Source organism: Chelonoidis abingdonii, chromosome 26 (assembly GCF_003597395.2).
Source record: "Chelonoidis abingdonii isolate Lonesome George chromosome 26, CheloAbing_2.0, whole genome shotgun sequence".
In the NCBI taxonomy this organism is placed as follows: Eukaryota; Metazoa; Chordata; order Testudines; family Testudinidae; genus Chelonoidis; species Chelonoidis abingdonii.
In genome coordinates, this window is record NC_133794.1 from 13,843,177 (window position 1) to 13,861,285 (window position 18,109).

The 18,109-nt window shown below is 62.3% G+C and overlaps 1 protein-coding gene across 1 annotated transcript; it reads right to left on the reverse strand.

Annotated features, from left to right (window-relative positions):
* Positions 1-3,383: 3,383 nt before the first annotated feature.
* MAP3K12 (mitogen-activated protein kinase kinase kinase 12) lies at positions 3,384-17,632 on the reverse strand. Its single transcript, XM_032786738.2, has 13 exons — positions 17,120-17,632; positions 13,686-13,869; positions 13,075-13,266; positions 12,025-12,183; positions 11,203-11,361; positions 10,069-10,177; positions 9,437-9,546; positions 9,093-9,209; positions 7,599-7,736; positions 6,344-6,959; positions 5,206-5,276; positions 4,491-4,767; positions 3,384-3,653 (listed from the first exon to the last, which is right to left on the reverse strand). Exons 1-13 carry the CDS (start codon positions 17,553-17,555, stop codon positions 3,555-3,557), a joined length of 2,667 nt encoding a protein of 888 aa, XP_032642629.1. The 5' UTR covers positions 17,556-17,632; the 3' UTR covers positions 3,384-3,554.
* Between the last annotated feature and the right edge of the window lie 477 nt (positions 17,633-18,109).

An 18,109-nucleotide genomic window follows, 5' to 3' on the forward strand; every position in this document is an offset into this window, starting at 1 on the left:
AGCCATGACAGGAACAACCTGGCTGTAATTCTTGCCACCTGCCCCGGCTAAGAGCACAGCCAGCTGCTGTCACCTGGCACAGCTTAGCTCTACCCTGATAGAGCTTTCTTAGCAGCCAGCCTACCTGGAGAGCCAGAGCAGGGCTGTGCATCTGCTGTTCAATCCTTTCCCACGGCTGGAAGGGGGCTTCCTCCCCACCCGCCCTGGCCCTGGCCATGCTGCCTGGGGCTGGACCATGTAGTGCTCCATCCATCCTGTGCACACAGTGAACAGGCAGGTGCCTGCTGGGGTGGAGGGAGGGGGGGGATGGCAAATCAGCAAGACTGTCTTCTGCCTTTTCCTTCCCAGCTCCCTCTGCTGGCAGGGCAGAGCCATTGCATAGGTGACCACCTTTAGGCTGCGTACAGGAGGTGCTCTCAGCCCTGCCCCCTGGCTGCTGCCCTGAAGCTCATTGCATGGCCAGGAGGCAGAAGCAGATGACAGTAGTAGGGGAGAAAAGCAGGCCCCTGAGGAGAACCAAAGGGTCAAGTGCCACCCTAGAGCTGGGCCAGAGGGGAGTGGGATGTGGGACCAAAAAGTCCATTTTGAAACAAAAAAAATCAATGTTTCATGTCCCTTTTTCCTGGATTTTTTTGGAGGGGGTGGTGGCAAATTTGGTGACTCCCAACAGAAATTGGCAAACAGCTTGGGTGACCCCAAAGCTGCATTTTTCAGCCCCATGTCCCCCAGAAAGTTTGGGTCAACACATGTCACTCAGTGCTACCCCTTGGCCATAGTCTCTTCCTCCCCTTGCCCCTCAGGCAGCTGGGGGCCTAGGTTGCTGGCACACAAGTACTGCAGCTGGCTTGGCCAGTCCCTTAAGGAATCGCTACAAACAAATACACAGCAGAGGCTAGTGGATAGGGCACTGGCCTGGGCTGTGGGGCCTGCTCCTGACCTGTTGGGTGACCCTTTTGGGACAAGGCCCCTTGCTGGGCTGCTGTTTCCCTTCCTGCCCCCTTGTTGATTTAATACCCAGCTATTGTGTTTGCACAGCAGGGTACTAGCATGAGCCTCATTGTACAGATGGGAAACTGAGGCAAGGGGAAGGGAAACAATTTGCTTGAGGTCTCCCAGCAGGCCAATGGCAGAGCTAGAGAAGGGCCCCAGGGTCCCAGCCATGGGGACTAACTGCCTTCTCTCTGAGCAGGTGAGCTTGCTGGGACAGGTGCATGACCAGCACAAAACATGCTCCCTTCCCCCACAAGGGGCAGACAAGAGAGGCAACTGGCCTACCCAGTTTTGGAGGCTGTGGGGGGGGGGAAAGGTGTGTGGATTTTTTGGGGGGGGGGGGGAAGGGGGAGCATCCCTGTGGCCAGAAAGCAACCTGCAGCTGCAAAGCTCCATGTGCCAGCCAGCTGGGCCTGCCTGTGGGGAGAAGCCATGGCTGATGGCCCACAGGCTGCCACTGCCTTAGCCACAAACCTGATAGGCCAGGAAACTCAGCTAGGGTGACCAGCCAGCAAGTGTGAAAAACTGGGGTGGGGGTGAGGGGGAGTAATTGGAGCCTATACAAGAAAAAGAACCAAAAATTGGGACTGTTTATAGGGACTGTCCCTATAAAATCAACATCTCGTCACCCTAAACTTGGCCCTGCAGCACCCTGCCAGAAAAGGCCCTCTGGAGCCTGAGCATCAGGAGACCCCAACCCACAGCTGTGCTGGCCAGGCATAGGTGGGGCAGGTTAGTTCAGTGCTGGTGAATGTGCTACATGGGATTGGGGGCATTTAGCTCTCAGCCCACCCCAGCGCCTGCCCCCTTGCCAGGACCTAGGCCAGCCAGGAGCTACTCAGGGAAACTAGGAGCTTTGACTGATGGGGTGTGGGGCTGGCCTCAGTGGCCATGAGGGGTTTCCCGCCAATGCCTACTGCAGTTCCCTCTGTAATGCTATTATGTAGGACCTACAGAAACCCCAAGAGGTGCCAGCTGAAACATGCCCCACCAAGCAAGGCTAAAAACCAGGCAGGAGCTATGACAACCCCCACCCCCACCCCCCCCTCAAGCTAGCATGGCTCGCCAGTGCTCTGCCCCTCCCCCTAGGGCCTGAGCCACCCCCCGCCCCCCTTCAGGGCAGTGGCAAGATGGCTAGGGAGGCACAGGGCCTTCGGCTCTGCAGAAGGTGTCTGACGGGCCAACCGGCCCATGGGTCTCTGCCAGCATGACAGCAGGCAGCCCACTCGGGTGACCAGATGTCCCGATTTTGGTGTCTTTTTCTTATATAGGCTCCGATTAACCCCCACTCCCCAGCCTGCTTTTTCACATTTGCTGTCTGGTCACCGGGGGGGGGGTGGGGGCGGGGCAGCCCACACTGATCCCATGCTGGGCTCATTGCTCCCCATACCTGCACTGCGCGGGGGGGCACGGGGGGGGGTGTCCAAGGGGCCAAACACTCAGCAGCGACGACAAACAGTTCCAGAAGGAAAGGGGTGCGGGGGGAACTTTCACCTGAGAAACAGCCCTGCAGGAGGGACCCAGCTACATAAACAGGGGGTGCTGCCTCCCCCCACACAACTGGGGCTCAGAGGAGTCAGCAGCCCCACAGAGTCCACCCTTTAAGTCAAGTCATCCCCCCCCCGCCCAACCGACACCCCTCCCCGTTCCAACCAGGACACAAGTGCAAATGTAAACATTCGTTAAAAATAAATTAACACCAACAAAAAGTGCAGTGCATGTGGGTACCAGCAGGAGGTGGCACAGCCACCCCCACACTCCCTTGGCCTGAAAGCCAGCAGCGCTGCAGCGGCCTGGGGCGGGGGCAGAATTGCTTGGTGCTGAGCTGGGGGCGGCTGCTACAGAGCAGGAAGTTTGGATCTAGAGTCTGCCGGGGAGCAGGAGCGTGGGATTGCAGTTCTGCCCCCGCGGGCAGGTCGGCTCGAGGTTCTGCCCCAGCCTGGTGCGTTGCTGCGCTGGACAGATTTTGGGGGTGGTTGGTTGCTCTGCTGGGCTTTGACTGGTCTCGAAGGAGCTTCCACAGGATCTCTGCAATGAGGTAGCAACCTGCACACCTCTGCCCCCAGGGCACCACGCTGCCTGCCTGTCTGCCCTCTCCGGCTCCTGCCGAGCTCACGGCTGGACCCAGCCTGCCAACGGGTCCGCTCGGGCTAAGCGCCGGGACAGCGCCACATCTCGCCTCTCTTGGGTTCAGCTTTGCAGATGGAAGAGGGGATTATGCTCCTCCGCATCCCAGCCGCTGCCCCAGTGCATCCTGGGCCTGTTCCCAGACACTGCCCATCATGGGCCGGTCCTGCTCTGAGCTGGCGCCAGTGCCACAGGGCCCTTCTGGCCAGGAGTCTGGGGCATTTCTTGGTCTCCAGCTGTACAAGGCTAACCCCCAGGCACCCGGCCCCCTCAGTCTGTCCATCAGGACCGAGGTGAGTTCAGTGCATGGGCCGCTCCGGCTGGCTCCAGCGCTGCCTCTGGGTAGATTATACATTATATAGCTTTATATAGAGATTTATAGATTATTTATATAAATATCTGGGGGTCTGTACAACCTCGTGGGGGTGGGGAGGGCATCACGAGCTGGGGGCGGCCGGCAGTCTGTGCGTGTCTCCGCTGCCCGAGTGGTCCAGTTCGGTGCTGTCACAGTCCGAGTCCTCGTACACGGAGGGGGTCTGGTCCGCAGCGGGGGAAAGGCGAGATCAGAGCACAGATGGGGGGAGCTGGCACCCCCACCCCCAGTGCCAAACCAAACTGCCACTTGACCTCCGCCCAATGTGATCTCCTGGGCAGACGGGCCCCACTGAGGGGCAAGAACCTGGGTCTCACCCGTTATGGGCATCACCAACCCAGTGGTTCTTGGAGCCCCTGCACCACCTGGAGCCTCCGGGAATCTGTCCCCTGGAACCCCTAGCAGTCCCCACATCCCCCACCAGGGGGAGCACTTGGGACTCCCCTTCCCTGAACACACTGTACCCCCCTATAGTCCCCAACAGGGGGAGCTCTTATGACCCCCGCCCACTTCAGCCCCCTGGCATTCCCCGCATCCCCCAGCAGGGGGAGCACTCGGGACTCCCCTCCCTGGGCCCTGAACACACTGTACCCCCCGCAGCAGTTCACGGCAGGAGGAGCTCTTGTGACCTCCTCACTTCAGCCCCCTGTACCCCCCAGCCCCCAGGAGGGGAAGCACTAGGGATCCCACACACCCCTTTTATCCCATAGCAGGGGGGGCACATGGGACCCCACCCCCCTCGAGGCCCCTGCACCCTCCAGCCCCCGGGGGGGGGGCACAGGAACTGCCACCCCCCTCGAGCCCCCTGCACCCTCCAGTCCCCAGTGGGGGGGGCACAGGGACTGCCACCTTCCTTGAGCCCTCTGCACTCTCCAGCTCCCAGTGGGGGAAGCACTGGGGATCCCACCCCCACTTGTATTCCCCAGCGGGGGGGGGGCACATGGGACCCCCCTCAAGCCCCTGCACCCCGCAGCCCTCAGCAGTGGGGGCACTCACTCACCTCAGCGGCATTCTGCTCAGCGCTGAGCTGGCTCTTGACTTGCCGGACAGCAGCCTCTTTCTCGGACAGGCCGTCGGAGTGGGCCAGGGCATCGAGCGGGATCTCGGAGCTCTGTGAGAGCATGTCGTCCGAGCGCTCGCCTGTGTTGGTGCTGGCCACGTCGGGCGTGCCGCTGGGCGACGCGTCGCTCGTGTTCCCCTCCTCGCCGTCCCCATCCGAGAAGTTCTCTGAGCTGAAGGTGGAAAGCGACTGGCGCTTGCTCAGCCCCTGGGGCCACCTGTCAGCAGAGCAGCCCCCCATCACCCACCAGTGGGGGGCGTTGTCCCTGCTGGGGACTGAGGCCCAGAGACTCTTCAGTGAGTCAATGCTGTACAATAGGTCAGTGACAGAGCCAGGGATAGAACCCAGGCATTCGGGGTGTCTAGCCACCCCTCCCTCCGTTCTAGCCACACGGAACTGAGAAAAGAACCCAGGTATCCTGGCTTCCAACCCTGCCCTGCTCTAACGACTAGGACCATTAGCCATGGTCTTAAGCACAACGAGCAGTTTCCAGCACTATTACAGAGCCCCATAGCGTGACAAACACCCACACCGTGCCACAAGGACCCCTGCCCTGCACCAGGGCCCACCGGGCACGGCAGGCCAATGGCAGGGGAGAAAGGCTACATGGCTGAGCAATGATGCTGAAGGCTCAGGAGCCCAGGCCCGTACCCACCTCTGCCTCAGTGGCAGCTCCACCTCGCTGTCCACTTCTCCCTCCTCCTCCTCGGACGAGACCCCTCGTTTCTGGAGAGCAGAAGGCAGAGAAGAGCCACATTAGCTGGACCTGCCCCTGCCTGGGCTGCTGTGAACCCCATGGGCACAGGAGGACACAGGCTGCCCTGGACAGCCGGGACACCCGCTTGCCCACAGGGCAGGATACGCCCAGGGCCTGTCTCCAGCCAGAACAGCCACGTGAGAGCCAGCAATCTACTGACTCTGCCCAGCCCTCGGATGGTAATGAAAACGACTCGCACAACCAGATCCCAGGGCTGGGATAGCAGGAGGCTGCATGTCAGGACTGTGGAGCTCTGGCAGAGCTGTGGGGACAGCCCAGAACTGGGATAGCACAGGGACTAGGGAGGGGCATAGGGATTGTGAAAAGGAGGGGCTGAGGGATTGGGGATCCACAGGGATGGGGGGCACAGGGAGGGGAGCTGATGGATTGGGGCAGGGCACAGGGATGGGGATGCTGAGGGATGGGGGGGAACAAGCCAAACCAGGTAGCCCAGGTCAGCGAATTCCCCCCAATCAGCCCCTTCAGGAGCCCAGTAACTTGGACCTGACCCACTTTCCCCACAGGCAGTCTGGCTGGGCCAGCAGCCTCCGAACACTGGAGAACACCATTTCTCCTCCTTATCCCAGGAGCGTGTCCCCATGGTTCATCACCCCCCCCTGCCCCGGGACAAACTGGGGCTGAATACTTCCTTCGAAGCTAGTGGCTTTAAACTCCAGCTGTTGGTTCCCATCCTGCCTGGTCCCCACTCGACTGAGGAGTCCCTCAGTGCCTGGTCTCCCCTGCGAAGGGCCCAGGAGCCCTGGTTGAGGCATGTCTCCAGCCACATTTTGCTGAGCCCCTCGCTGCCAGCATCTTCTCCAGCCTGCAGCCAGTTTTGTGGCTTCTCCGATCTCCCCCATACAACGCACACCCCAGAGCTGGGCGCAGTGTTCCAGTCCCACCAATGCTGCATGCACCCCCTACAGGCCATCAGCTTCACAACCAACAGTCCCCTACTGCCCCCTACAGTCAACCCATTTAAATCAACACAGGCACCCCACCCCCCAAGGCCCAGCCCCCGCTGAGCCGTGCTCACCTGGCTCCGGGTCACGGCCGCTCGGTACAGCAGCTCTGCAGGTGTCAGATGCTGCTGCGGCACCCCACAGGCCTTGCCCACCTTGCCCGCCATGCCTGCCTCCTTGTCGGGCTCCTCGCCTGGCTGCAGCCTCTGGGCTAGGGCCAACAGTCGGTGGCTCTTGTCCGCTGGCCCCACGGCCCCCTGCTTGGAGGAGGGTGAGTCGGGGCTGCTGGAGAAGGGCACAGAGGCCGTGTCCTCACTGGGGGTCTCGCTGCGGGGCTGCTCGGCTGGGGGCGACTCGGGCCTGGCACGGGCCCCCTCTTTCTTGGCCTCGGCCTCCAGAGTGGTGTTGATGAGGTCAGGGCTGGACGAGGACATCCGGCGCAGCAGGTCGTGCTGCAGCCCAAGCAGGGCGGCAGGGATCTCCAGCTGCTGCCCCACATCCGCCGGCTCTGGGGCCCGAGGCCCTGCCAGCTCCCCACAGCTGCCCTTGGCACCGGCTTTGCGGTAGCGCGGCTTGGCCCGGCGGCTCCGGCCCGGGGAGGTGGGGCCCTTCTGGCATGCGGGTATTGACACCTGGGCAATGGCTGAGTCCAGTTTGGGCAGGATCACCTCTGTCTTCAGGATGTCCGGCCTGGGGGACAGCATGGGTCAGGGGGGTCAGTCCCTGCACCCCTCCCTCCCAAGCCCTGCACCCTTCCCCTCCCCACTTCCTGTGCCCCTCTTTGATCCCAGGTGCCTTCCCTGTCCCCAGTCCTGCATCTTCCCCCAACTCCTTTCCCCCCCTCAGCTTCCCTCCCCCATGTTCCTGTGCCTCACTTCCCATCCCCCAACCCTCCTGAGCCGCAGACCCCCCCCAACCTCCAGTGCTTCAGCTCCCCCTCTCCAGCTGTCTCCCCTCACCTCCCTGTACCTCAGCCCCCCCATCTCCCTTCCCCACCTCCCTGTGCCTCAGCCCCCCTCCCCTACCTCCCTGTGCCTCAGCCCCCCCATCTCCCTCCCCCACGTCCCTGAGCCTCAGGCCCCGCATCTACCCTCCTCCCACCTCCCTCTACCTCAGCCCCTCCCTCCCTCACCTCCCTGAGCATCAGTCTCCCCCCAGGTGCCTAGTGGTGATTCCACCTCACAGCCCCCACCCCCCAGGTCATTATAGAGGGAAAGGGGCTTGTCCCTCCTCATAACACAGTGAGCAAGGGCCAGAACCCAGGAGTCCTGACCCCGCCTCCACCCCAGGGTGAGGAGTGTGGCTGCGGCCCCAGACCAGGCCCCTCACCGCTTGCTGTGCGGCGACAGCTTTTGGGGCACGTTCCTCTTCTTGATGAGCTTCTCCACCGTGTTGCCGTGCAGGAGACTGCGCGATGCATGGGGCTTGAAGAGCCCCGGGTACTTCTTCTCCAGCGCCTGCTCCCGCCTGCCAGGGAGAGAGAGTCAGGCCTGCCCGGGCACAGCCCCCATTGGAGTCAGCCCTGCCCGGGCACTGCCCTCATCAGACTCAGCCCTGCCCGGGCACTGCCCTCGTCAGACTCAGCCCTGGCCCCATCAGACTCAGCCCTGCCAGGGCACTGCCCTCATCGGAGTCAGCCCTGCCCAGGCACTGCCCCTATCAGACTCAGCCCTGCCTGGGCACTGCCCTCGTCAGACTCGGACCTGGCACCGTCAGACTCAGCCCTGCCTGGGCACTGCCCTCGTCAGACTCGGACCTGGCCCCGTCAGACTCAGCCCTGCCCGGGCACTGCTCCCGTCAGACTCAGCCCTGGCCCGGGCCTGGCCTCCATCAGACTCAGCCCTGGCCTGGGCACTGTCCCCGTCATACTCAGCCCCAGTCCAGGCACTGCACCCTCCCCACCATTGCCTAGATCAGACTAATGCTCTTTCACCCTCATGCTCCAAGGCATAAAGTTGTCCCTCTCCAAGGTCAGGAAGGAATGGGCCTGAGGAAAGTTCTGGAGGTGGGGGTGGGAAGGGAGCATTTACTCCTTCCTCCGACACCTGCAGGGGCAGGGGCCAGACCCTCAGCTGGTGTAAATCAGTGGGAGCTCCGAGTTCATTGGACTCAGCAGGTGGGAGATCATGGCAGGGGAATCCCCAAGAGCCAGCCCTTCGGGGACCATGCGTGTGTGTTGGGGGGATCAGGCTATCCCCTGGGGGCAGAGATCGGAGAGCTGAACCCCCCCTTTGAGATTGGAATCAGGGTCTGGATCCCCCACGGGGGCAGTGATGAGGGGTTGGAGCCCTCTGGTGGTTGGATATGGGGGGGCTTGGAGCCCCTGGGGGACAGTTATTGGCAAGCTGGGCTCCACGGGGAGGCAGTGATAGGAGGGGCTGGATCCCCACAGGGGGTGCTGATGGCGGACTAGATCCCAGAGTGGGTGGTGATGGGGGGCTGGATTTCCCCAGAGGGACAGTGATAAGGGGATCAATTCCCACAGGAGGTGGTGATGGGGGGCTGGGCCCCCCAGGAAGCAATGATGGGGGGTGGAACTGGATCTTCCAGGTGGGCAGTGATAGGGGCCTGGATTCCTGCAGGGGGTAGTGATGGGGGGGTGGGCTGGATCTCCCCGGGGTCAGTGATTGGCAGGCTGGCCCCCCTAGATTGGCAGTAATGCAGAGCTGGATCCCTGAGGGGGCAGTGATTGTGGGGGGCTGGATCCTTGCAGGAGATGGTGATGGGTAGGTTGCCCTCTCCTGGGAGGCAGTAATAGGGGGCTGGATCCCTGAGGGGCCAGTGATGAGGGGCTGGACCCCCCAGGCTGGGGGGTGCCCTCACCTGAGCAGCTCCTTCTCCTTCAGCTCCAGCTGCAGCATGAGAGAGTTAAGCTCCATGTAGAGGTTGTTGGCCCGCTCCAGCTTGCGCTCGTAGTGCTCCCGGATGTCCAGCGCGTGCCTGGGGGGGCGGCAGGGGAGCTGTCAGTCACACAGCTGGAGGTGGGGCCAAAGGTCCCTCTCCCCCATCAGATGCAATGTCACCCCCTCCCCTCAGAGGACCCCTGCCCTGTGCCTTCCCAAGCTCTGCCCTGATCTGAATGGGGCATCCCCCTGCCATGGAGATCCCTGCCCCATCTCCACCCACCATCCCAGTGAGACGCCCCCCTGCTCCGGGCCCCTCCTGACCGGAGCTCATCACGGCGCCGGTTGATCAGCTCCTCCTCCAGCCGATGCAGACACGTCCCCTCCGACTTTATCTTCTCAAAGTGCAGCTTCACCTCCTCGCGCCACTCGGCCTGCAGGGGGCGACACGGGTCTCAGCACCGGCCCCAGGACAGGAACCCCCCGCCACAGGGCCAAGCACCCCCTGCAGGGCACCTCGGGGAACGGTGTCGGGGGGCTCAGCTCTTTCATTGCTGCCCCAGCCCCGGCCTGGGTCTTCCCTGGGGGCTTCAATAAGCACCAGGGGGGAGAGGAGGGGAATGTGAGTCTACAGCTAAACCTCCAAACAGCACCCCCTGCTGGGGCACTGGGGACAGCACTGACAGCGAGGGGAGTGCGGCTGGAAGGACGACGGCTGGAAGGAGAAGCAGTGGGGGGCTGGGTGGGTGCATGGGGGGCTGGAAGAGGGATCCAGGGGATAGAATGGGGAGGAGTGGAGAGTGCATGGGGGGCTGGAATGGGGAGCAGTGGGGGGCTGGGTGGATGCATGGGGGCTGGAAGGGGGAGTGGTGGGGGACTGGGCAGGTGCATAGGGGGCTGGAAGGAAGAGCGGTAGGGGGCTGGATGATGCATGGGGGCTGCACTGGGGGACCCACCTGGGATTTGAAGTAGGTCTCCTGGGGCGTGGAGAGCACATCTGCCGAGGCGATGTCCAGGTGCAGCAGGATCTGGCGGAAGGACGGCCGGTTGCGGGGTTTGCTGTTCCTGGGGGGCAGAGACAGGGTTGGGTCCTGGGGCAGGCGAGGGACCCCCAGCAGGGAGCCTGGGCCCCTCTGGCTTGTGTGGGGTGATAAGGCACCTGGCTTACAGGCGATGAGGTTGAGACCCAGCAGACTCCTGGCATGTGGCATTAGCCGGGGGAGGAGTGGACAGCTGAAGGAAGGGCAGGGGGGGAATCAACTGCTTCACTCTGGGCTGACTCTGCACCTGGCCCACATGGCAATGGGGTGGGGAGCAGCACTAGGGGGCTCAGCCTCGGAGGGTGAACCACGGGGGTCCTGCCTCCTGCCAGCTTGGGGACTGGGGCCAGGCTCACCAGCACCAGGGGGGCTGTTGTGGAGGATGCTAGGGGGAGACTTACCAGCACTGGGGGTCACTCACCAGCACTCAGGGGGGTCACTGGGGGATCAGGAGGACTCACCAGCACTGGGGGGTACTCACCAGTACACAGGGTCACGGGGACTCACCAGCACTGGGGGTCGGGGGCACTCACCAGCACTGGGGAGTCACTGGGGGGCACTCACCAGTACTGGGGGGGCACTGTGGCACTCACTAGCAATGGTGGGGTCACTGGGGGGTTGGGAGGCACTCACCAACACTGGAGGGAAACTGGGGGGTCACTCACCAGCACTGGGAGGTCATTAGAGGTGACTGGGGGCACACACCAGCACTGGGGATCACTGGGGATTAGGAGCACTCATCAGCACTGGGGATCACTGGGGGCACTCACCAGCACTGGAAGGTGAGTCACTGAGGGGTCACTGGGGTCAGTCACAGGCACTGGGGATCACTGGGGATTGGGGGCACTCACCAACACTGGAGGAGCACTCGGGGGGGTCACTCACCAGCACTGGGAGGCCATTGAGGGGTCACTGGGGACACACACCAGCACTGGAAGGTCATTAGGAGGTTACTGGGGGCACTCACCAGCACTGCAAGGTCATTGGAGGGGTCACTGGGGGCACTCACCCGCACTGGGAGGTCATTGGGGGGTCACTGGGGGCACTCACCAGCACTGGCGCAGTAAGACCTTGAAGCCGTCGGGGCAGCCGGAGGGCACAGGCAGGTGCAGGCTGTTGCTGCCCACGCCCCAGATGATGGCCGAGGAATCCACGTCCTTGTAGGGGATCTCGCCTGTCAGCAGCTCCCACAGTACCACCCCGAAGGACCTGGGGGGGACGTGTCAGCAGATGTGGGGAGCTCTCCAGTAGTGGGGGGTGCCAGAATCAGCTTCTCCCTCCCAGCCCCTCCTCTTCCCTCATACCTCCCAAGGCACCGGGTGATGGGGAAAGGAGGAGCTGGTGCCAGCCTGGGAAGATCATCTGGATCCAGCAGGGTGTCCCCTGTCCCCCCACGTCCGCTGGTGGCCAGGCCAGGCCAGGGAGAAGTCTACAATCCATGGACAAGCTTCCCGCAGCTCCAAAACACGCCTGCCCCCCACTGACCCCTCCAGCTGCCCGAGATCTTGTACTTCTGTGGGCCCTCCCCAAATCCCCCTTCAAATCCCACCCTGGCTAGGACCTCAATGTGCTGCAGGGCAGGAGCAGAGGCTGTGAGCAAGGAAACTGCGGCACTGTAACCCTTTAGAGTCCAGCTCCCTTCCTGACCCATCTTCTTCCCAGGATCCCCTTGCCCCCACCCCATTGCAGAGGATGTAACTCCCAACCCAAGTCCTACCCTCATCTCTTCCTCTGCCCCCACCCCTGCCCCCTGTTCCTGCCCTAGGCCAGGAGCCCTCCCAACCCCGAACCCCACCCCAGTCCCTGCCATGGGCTCGGAGACCCCCCCACACCTTTCCCCCCAACCCTCCCCACCCAGACTCCCATGCTCACCAGATGTCGACCTTTTCTGAGACGGGCTCGTTGCGAATGACCTCGGGGGCCATCCAGGCCACGGTGCCAGCGAAGGACATCTTGGTGCTCTTATCACTCAGCTCCTTGGAGGTGCCGAAGTCCGAGATCTTTACCACGTCATCGTAGGTGATCAGCATGCTGGGTGGGGAGCAGAGGGGGTCAGCATGGGTAGGGGGGGTGCTATCCCCTCCACCAAAAGGGGGTAGTGCTGGGTGCTATCCCCTCCATCAGCAAGGGGCATTGCAGGGTAGGAGATTCTATCTCCTCCACCAGCAGGGGGCAGTGCTGGGTGGTGGATGCTATCCCCTTCACCAGCAGGGGGCAGTGCTGGGTGCTATCCCCTCCATCAGCAGGGGGCATTGCAGGGTGGTGGGTGCTATTCCCTCCACCAGCAGGGGGCAGTGCTGGGTGCTATCCCCTCCATCAGCAGGGGGCATTGCAGGGTGGTGGGTGCTATTCCCTCCACCAGCAGGGGGCAGTGCTGGATGCTATCCCCTCCATCAGCAGGGGGCATTGCAGGGTGGTGGGTGCTATCCCCTCCACCAGCAGGAGACAGTGCTGTGTGCTAGCCCCTCCATCAGCAGGGGGCAGTCCCTGAGGCCTCTTGTCACCCCAGGTGGTGGGTCCTTGGAGGCCCCCCAGGGAGCAAAGTGGGGGGTGGGGGGTTTCCCCTCTTGGCAAGGCTGGGAATGGCTCATGCTGGAGATAGATCAGGCTGCATCCCCTGCACTCACCAGCAGAGGGAAGAGATGGGCGGGTTCGCGCAGGCTGGGGGTGGGGGTGATGGGTCTCAGAGCGCTAGCTGGTGACTCTGCCCTTACCTAGGGGGTGCCCCCTCCCCTGTGGATCCCATGTGCATCCCTGCTTTCCTCTAGGCCCCATGCCCCACCCTGCCCCCAATTCCTCTGCAGACCCCATGCCCATCTGTGCCCCCTCCCCTGCAGGACCCATGTCCATCTGTGCCCCTCATTCCTCTGCAGGCCCCATGCCCATCCTCACCCCCCACTAGCTCCCGTCGCTGCCACTTACTTTGGTGACTTGAGGTCACGGTGGATGATTTTGTGCAGGTGCAGGTAGTTCATGCCACCTGCGATGCCCATGGACCAGTCGACCAACAGGGAGGGGGTGACCTTGCGCCCGGCTCGCAGCACCTCATACAGCTGCCCCTGGGCGCAGAACTCCATGATGATGCAGTAGCAAGGAGCCTGGGTGCAGACGCCCCTGAGGGGAAGGACAGCAGGGCTGGGTAGGAACCAGCCGGGCAGGAGGTGGCACCTCCTCAGGGCCAGGAACAGATGGTGCCAGCTGGGCAGAGATGCCTGTCTAGTTGGGCATAGTGGGGACATCCCGGCCTTGCCCCTCCCAGGGAACCCTGCGCCCCTCACCCATTCTGGCCTCAGCTGTAAGGTGAGAGCTCCTCCTAGAGAGCGGGCACCACTGCATGCCCAGACACAATGGGGTGCAAATGGGGAGTGGGGGTGGGCACAGCCTGGCAAGGCCACAGACCCTGCATCCCATGCGTGTGCATTACTGTGGATACATGGGAGGCGTGCTCTGGGTTTTGTGTACCCTAGGTGGATGCTGAGGGGGAGCTGAGGGCCCTCTCCCCCTGTTTGAGGAGCCCCCTCCCCCATACTCACTTGAAGGTGATGATGTTGGGGTGTTTGAGCTTGCGCAGGTGTTTGATGTCCGTCTCCTTGAGGTCTCGCACCTTCTTCACCGCCACCTCCTCACCATGAAAGCGCCCCAGGAAGACAGCGCCCTGCGCCCCGCTGCCCACCCACTGCAGGTCCAGGATCTCCTCAAACGGCACCTCCCACGTGTCTGGAGGGATGGGGCAGGGGTGAGTCCCAGAGCCAGTGCCACCTGCCCTGGGCACCACTCCCTAGTGACTCTCTGCAGAATCAGTTCCCAGGAATCAGGACCAAACAGCCACAGGTGAGGGGATCGCAAGACCTGGTGCCCCTCCCCACCCAGGCACCTGCCAAGCTGAGGCAGAGCGGCTCCCAGCTTTCTTGGGTCATAAGTGTGACCGCAGTGAACCTGCAACTCTGTGTCTGGGGAGGGAGCACTGCCACCCTCTGCTGGATGGAATCAGCACTGCCCTGCTGTGTGCCATAGGCCCTACCCTGCTAAGCGATGGAGAGTCTCCTGCTCCAATGGCAGGTGCTTGTGGAACAGGAGAATCCAGATTCTCTCCCTGTGGGCATGTCCCCATCACTACTCTGGGCACAGCCTTGAGTCCACACGTTCCACTTCGGGTGAGACCGCCAGCAGACAGAAAGAGAAAAAGGAACATCTGGGTGATTAAAACCCGCAGGCAAGTCCCTGGGTTGTGGTTAGTGTGTGTGTGCAAGCATGTGTGAGTTCATGTGTGGATGGGTGCATGTATACAAGTGTGCATGTGTACACACATGTGCACACACGTGAGTGTGCGTGCACAATTCTTGCACATCTGTCAACTCCAGCAGTGCACTTTTGTTCTCTCCTGCTTCCCTCCTTGTGGCAGTTGTGACCCCATCCCAGCAGAGCTGACAGGGCCAGTGTGACCCAGCCCCTCTCCATTCTGAGCTGCGGCCTCTGTGACAGGCCAGAACCCGTGAGGGTGTGGGGCAGGCCCTAGCCAGGGCTTTGGTATCTTGCAGGCCCCAGACCCCGCTAGAGTGGCCTGCTGCAAACACGTGTCCCAGCGGAATCCCTCGTGCTGTGGGGCCCAGGCTGCTCCCCCGATGGGGCTCAGCACAAGGCCCAGTGGGCCAGGGAGCTGCACACAGCCATGGACACAGCTCCACCTGGAGACACAAGCCGTGACACCCCCCCTCACTGAAACATAGAGCGCCCCCCTGCCCTGGGATCTCCCTGTCTGCGCAGGATCAGGGCCTTCGGGTGCATTCGTAGGAGTGGGGGTTCACTGTCATGGATCAGACGTCCTGGCCCGGCTCTTTCGGAGCTGACAGCATCGGAGCTGGCTCTGCCACCAAACAGGGGCAGCTGGCTGCCTGGCCAGGGGGAGCTGCCCACGGTGTGCCAGGTGCACGCCTTCTGCACGCTCACTCACTAACACATATGCAGGCATGTGCAGGCACTCACAGCTGCACACACAGACACACAGGTGCATGCACACTAAAATGATCACATCCTCCATGCACACTAACACACCCTGCCACTTTCAGAAAGGCACCCAGCCACTCCCAGGCACACACACATGTTCACATGTACACACTCATGCACACTCACACACATTCCCAGGCACACACACACATTCACACACACACACACTTTCAGGAACACACTCACACATACACACACTCCAAGGCTCACATGCACACACTCCTAGACACATGCACACACACACACACACACACGCTTCCATGCACATGCTCACATATTCACACACACACTCAGGCACACGCTCCCACATACACACACTCCAAGGCTCACAAGCACACACACTCACCCATACATACTCACACACACTCCCAGGCACACGCTCCTAGGCTTGCATGCACACACTCCCCCCCCCCCCCACACACACACTCAGGCACACGCTCACATGTACATGCTTACACACAAACACTCCCAGGCTCACCCACTCGTCATGCTCGCTCACACCCACTCACGCTTGCCGACGTGCTCACTGCTGCAGGGAAGCCAGTGGCAGGGCCATGCTGAGAGAATGCTGCCAGCAGCCCCCACTCCAGCCTGGGCTCGGGGCCAGCCCAGCCTCCATCCCTGTCCTCCCATCCCCTCGTCTGACTCCAGCCACAGACGCAAGAGGCCTGGCGAGGAGCCCAGCTGGGCAGAACTGGAGCGAGGGATGGGAGCAGGGCTGGTTGGGCAGGGAGGGCCAGAGCTGTGAGGGGATGTAGACTGGGTAGAGCTAGACTCTGGAAGAGAGACTTCATGGGAGCTGATATTTCCCCACATCTAATCTTTCCTCCTTCTCCACCTCCCGGGGAGATGCCGACCACAGGCCCTGCCCTTACAGACCTCGGTACTCGCCTCAAGAGCTGGGGAATTCACCCCAGAGCCCTGGCTTGGAGGATTCCATTCTGTGCCCCCTATATCTCATCCCCTCTCCCTGGCGGGAGATTCGCGGGAACAGGCCGTCCTGCATCTTCTCTTCCCACCCTGGACTGCTGCAGGTCATTGGCAGGTTAAACAGCTGCTGTGTCTCCCCCTCAGAGGTGGCTGCATTTCAGCCAGAGACAAAGCTGAGCACATGGGGATGGTAGGGGCCAGGGACCAGCCTGTAACTATTCCAATGGGGCAAGATTCTTCCCTCTGTTCCCTGGGGGGCTCTGTAGGACACTCTGAATCGACACTGAGAGCAGCACTGTCCTAGCATGGCCTTCAGCGATGCCCTGGGGGGCAGCTGGGATCAAACACGGACCCCCGGATTCCATAGGCACGAGCCAGCGTGGCTCAGCTGGCTGCAAGAGCAGTCTCAGAAACCACCTTACATGATCCAGCCACTAGAGGGAGACAGAGCCCCGCTGTGACTAATGGCAGGACAGGACAGACACCTTACACCAGTGGGCCCAGTGACTCCCAGGGGGCTCTGCTGATTTATACCAGCTGGGGATCGGTCCCAGTGACTCCCAGAGGGTTCTGCTGATTTACACCAGCTGGGGATCGGGCTCAGTGACTCCCATGAGGCTCTGCTGATTTACATCAGCTGGGGATCGGGCTCAGTGACTCCCATGGGGCTCTGCTGATTTACATCAGCTGTGGATCGGGCCCAGTGACTCCCACAGAGCTCTTCTGATTTACACCAGCTGGGGATCGGGCCCAATGACTTCATGGAGCTGCTCCTGATTTACACCAGCTGGGGATCTGGCCCAGTGACTCCCACAGAGCTCTGCTGATTTACACCAGCTGGAGGATCAGGCCCAATGACTTCATGGAGCTGCTCCTGATCGAGCCCTGGCGCAGGTCAGATCAGTATCCAACCTAGAGCTGGAGCAGCCCATCAGCGCCCCCAGCTGGTCACTAGGCCAGGCCAGGCCAGCTCCTACAGCCTGTTGCCCAGGTTCCATTAAGGTCCCTCCCTGCCACACCCAGGGCCACGCACCTTCCTGCGGGTGCTTGTGCTCGGTGGAGTAGGCTTTGCCAATCATGGTCCAGACAGGCCTGAGGCAGCCAAAGAGCCCTTCCAGGAAGCCGCTGCCCGTCTGGCAGTGGATCCGGACCTGGTCGGCGTGGTAACGAGCGTGCCGCACCTCGGGGTTCCCAGCCCCTGCCCCGGCTCCCCCGCCGGCCTCGTGCTCGTGCAGCTGCAGGACGCTGTTGGCAAACTGGTCGCGCGTCTCCTCGCTGGGTGTGGGGCTGTGGCCGCCCCCGTCGATGGGCACCACATCCCGCAGCACGCACTGCGTGGGCGTCAGGTCCTTCTCGGGGGTGCAGTCCGAGGCGTCGGGGTCCAGCTTACGGAGGGAGCTCTCCGTCAGGATGGTGTTGAAGCTGGCGAAGGACGGGGAGGGGGTCCGGGTATCATGGAGGCAGGCCATGGCGGGCTCTGGGCATCAGCAGCCCCCGCACCCCTTGGGCTGGCGGTCGATGGGCGTCCCTGGCAGGGCCTGGGGGAGACAGGGCCTGGAGGGGAAGAAATATCCTTGTGAATAAGATCCCACTGGAAATCGTAGCCTCCTTGGGAGCAAACAGGTGTATTCAACGCCCACCTGCTCGCTCCACTTCTGGGCACCTGCCATGGGGCTGGATTTGCCAGCATCCCCAAGTGGACGGCACCCACCATGCTACTGAACATACCAGGCATGCCCGAGGAGAAGGCACCTCGCCTCCCACTGACTGTACCCATGGGAAAGGCGGTGTCGGTGTCGCGAGGGAGACAGCCCAGGAGCGCCCTGGTGTGCGATCGCATGGCCAGAGAGGGCAGGGAGCTGCTGGCTTCTCTGCTCCTGCCTGAGTCCCTGCCGGACTCACCCAGGAGCAGCAGCCCGAGCTCTCTCCAAGGTGCTGAAATCCCCGACCTGCCCCTTGGCTGGTCCCTTGCCATGTCCCTGCCTCTAGCTGGGCAGGTCCCGGCCCCCTCTGGGACTGACAG

Coding starts and splice junctions, on each gene's coding strand:
- MAP3K12 (XM_032786738.2), bottom strand. CDS start 17,555: ATGGCCTGCCTCCATGATACCCGGACCCCCTCCCCGTCCTTCGCCAGC. Junction 13,870..17,119: donor GCACAAGCACCCGCAGGAAG/GTGCGTGGCCCT, acceptor CCATCCCTCCAG/ACACGTGGGAGGTGCCGTTT. Junction 5,277..6,343: donor CGGCCGTGACCCGGAGCCAG/GTGAGCACGGCT, acceptor TCTGCTCTCCAG/AAACGAGGGGTCTCGTCCGA.